Here is a 2,387-nt window from a genome sequence, read left to right as displayed (position 1 = left end):
ATCCGAGTCGGATACTTTTCCCTACAACACCCGCCCTGCCCGACCGGCGGCGGGTCGATTCCGGGAATCGACCCGCCGCCGGTCGGGCGGGGCGGGGCGGCCCGGGGGTGCCGCTGCGAGCACGCAGCGCCACCCCCGGCCGCCCCGCCCCGCCCGACCGGCGGCGGGTCGATTCCCGGAATCGACCCGCCAGAAGTCATACAATTTTATATGGTTTTGTGCATAGCACAGAAAAATAACATGAAAGTTTGAAACTACGCGTCGTATCTTTGTGACATTATGCAGTAGATTCCAGTAGCCACCAACAAACCTATGAAAATTCTTGCTGAAATCGGATATTATAATGATAACAGAATATTGAAAGGAGTTCTGCTGGTCTGGATCTAAAGTTCGTCTGTTCCGTGAATATTCTGGTTTGTAGAATCCCCTTGAGACTCTTGATCGTCCCCAAAAGAAGGAAAGACAACCATGGATGGGTAATTGCTGTGTGGATAAATGGGGCATTCAATAACAGTGACAACATCATATTTATCAACACACACGTACACCTGGTATAGTTGATGCTCTCCCTCTGCGCTTGTGTTGCAATCGATTCCTGGGAGCTGCCCAGTGTTTTGTTTAATGGCTTCCTTGATATCGCTCAAACTGTATTGGTTTCCATCGGGTTTAGTACCTGCAAACAAACTACCAATTAACAAATTTTATAACAAGGAATTAATCTGAGAGTGACCTTATGATATGTGACCACCTGCAGTTTTAAGAGCCCCAAGAATGTCTATATTTTGTCTCAAGGAGAGAGCCTTCTGGAAATATGAATGCTCATCAAGATTGAGAGAGCAAGTGCCATGCTTCTCCCACTCGTGTCCCCAAAATTCCTGTCCATCGCTGCTTGGATAGCTTAACGACCCCCAATAATTGTTCAGCTCCTCCTCCAAATCTGAAATCTGCAAATTTTCTCAGAGTATATCATGATCAATTTTCTCAGAGTATATCATGATCCTATTAGGTAAACGTTAGATGTTATTCGTACATGGAGAAAGATAGAATTAATGGCACCTTTGAGTAATCGAATTCTCTGGAAGAATCACAGAACTGTGGCCATTTGCCGGTGTTGTAATTGGGCCATAGGCCATGAATGGAAAAGTCGGAAGCAGGCTTTCCCGTGCGAGGGTAGCAGCATCCTCTGCGCGTATCGCAGTATGAACCAGGCCACTATATTCACAGCCAACCAATTACCATCAACTTACACAAGATTAAAGAATAAAGCTGAAAATGAATCTGAGATTCAGGAATCACGTCATGAAAATATGTGTGGAATGAAACTAGTTTAGATCTATTTAATAATGATTTATAAAGCAAATGATGGGTTTACTCTTGTTGAATAATCACATCGGAATTAATGTTACATGGCTCCCTACTCATCAATGTGAGGATAATATTAAATAAAACACATGTTTAAAAATAAGGTCTTTACATTTATGTGTTGGAAAAAATGCATTTATTTGTTAGTATGTGAATTTGATGTATGCATATGAATGTCTAGCAAAGGATAACATTTTATATTTGAAATTTGAGAAAACACTGTTACTTTAGCATTCCTGAGTGCATTTGAAAAAAAAAAAAAAAAGGGTCATGCTCAAAAGGAATGAAAAGTTGAGCAATTCAAATTCCAAGAAATGTTTCTCAATGCTTGCATATCCATATTCTATATCTAATACATGGACCATACATGGGGATTCCTCAATCAAGGTTGAATACCATCATATTTTCTACTTATTACGATTATCACTGTTAGAGTGAAGCGGGGCTTCTAATTGTTGTTCTGACTTTTTCTAATAAATAAATAAATAAATTTGTACACATGCTTACACTGAAGGAAAAATGGCTTAGAAAAGACACAATGGAAACCTAGGTGGAACTCCAAAATAATGGAAGTATATCTTCTAATATTTACATTTTTAATAGAAGGATAAATGTTGTCAAAACATTTCATACAAAATTTCTTCAAAGGCCAATCTTTGCAAAAGGTAATAAACCATGCACTATTCATGTTGATAACTCAATAAACAAACCATCTATGCAAAGCTTGATGTTTAAATGATTTAAGTTTGAAGGAAATATTTACTCATTTTATGCACCCAATCACATTACTAAAATTGATTTCTACACAATAAGGAAGATATGTTAAGTTGTTTTAGATTGCCACCTACTTATCCATATTTATTTAAGTCTCAATTATCTCCTCACAAATGACTCCTTTTGTGATTGTTGTGTCCCTCTATGGTAGTATTCATTGCTCTATAGCTAATAGCCCACAACCTCCCTTGCATGTGCCTTTTGGCACTTTAACTACTTGTAAAAGACTTGAGATTAAGCTATGTATCAAT

At 38.8% G+C, this 2,387-nt stretch overlaps 1 protein-coding gene across 1 annotated transcript; it reads right to left on the bottom strand.

Annotated features, from left to right (window-relative positions):
- Nucleotides 1-383: 383 nt before the first annotated feature.
- LOC149150444 (ribonuclease 1-like) lies at nt 384-1,863 on the bottom strand. The gene is made up of 4 exons (XM_089442793.1): nt 1,828-1,863; nt 1,057-1,212; nt 749-944; nt 384-673 (listed from the first exon to the last, which is right to left on the bottom strand). The coding sequence occupies exons 1-4, from the start codon at nt 1,861-1,863 to the stop codon at nt 384-386; spliced, it is 678 nt and encodes a 225-aa protein (XP_089298919.1).
- Nucleotides 1,864-2,387: the final 524 nt, after the last annotated feature.

This window comes from Pinus tabuliformis, chromosome 9, assembly GCF_031772625.1.
Source record: "Pinus tabuliformis cultivar Carrire ecotype Pingquan chromosome 9, CPIR1, whole genome shotgun sequence".
NCBI lineage: Eukaryota > Viridiplantae > Streptophyta > Pinopsida > Pinales > Pinaceae > Pinus > Pinus tabuliformis.
Note: the sequence above shows the minus strand (reverse complement) of the source record. Positions and strands in the feature narration are given on the sequence as shown.

Bases quoted from the DNA above. Each gene is read 5' to 3' on its own strand.
- LOC149150444 (XM_089442793.1), bottom strand. From the start codon at position 1,863: ATGTGTACAAATTTATTTATTTATTTATTAGAAAAA. The intron at 1,213-1,827 runs GTCAGAACAACA...CTGTGAATATAG, and splicing joins TTATTTATTTATTAGAAAAA to TGGCCTGGTTCATACTGCGA. The intron at 945-1,056 runs GTGCCATTAATT...GAAAATTTGCAG, and splicing joins GAGAATTCGATTACTCAAAG to ATTTCAGATTTGGAGGAGGA.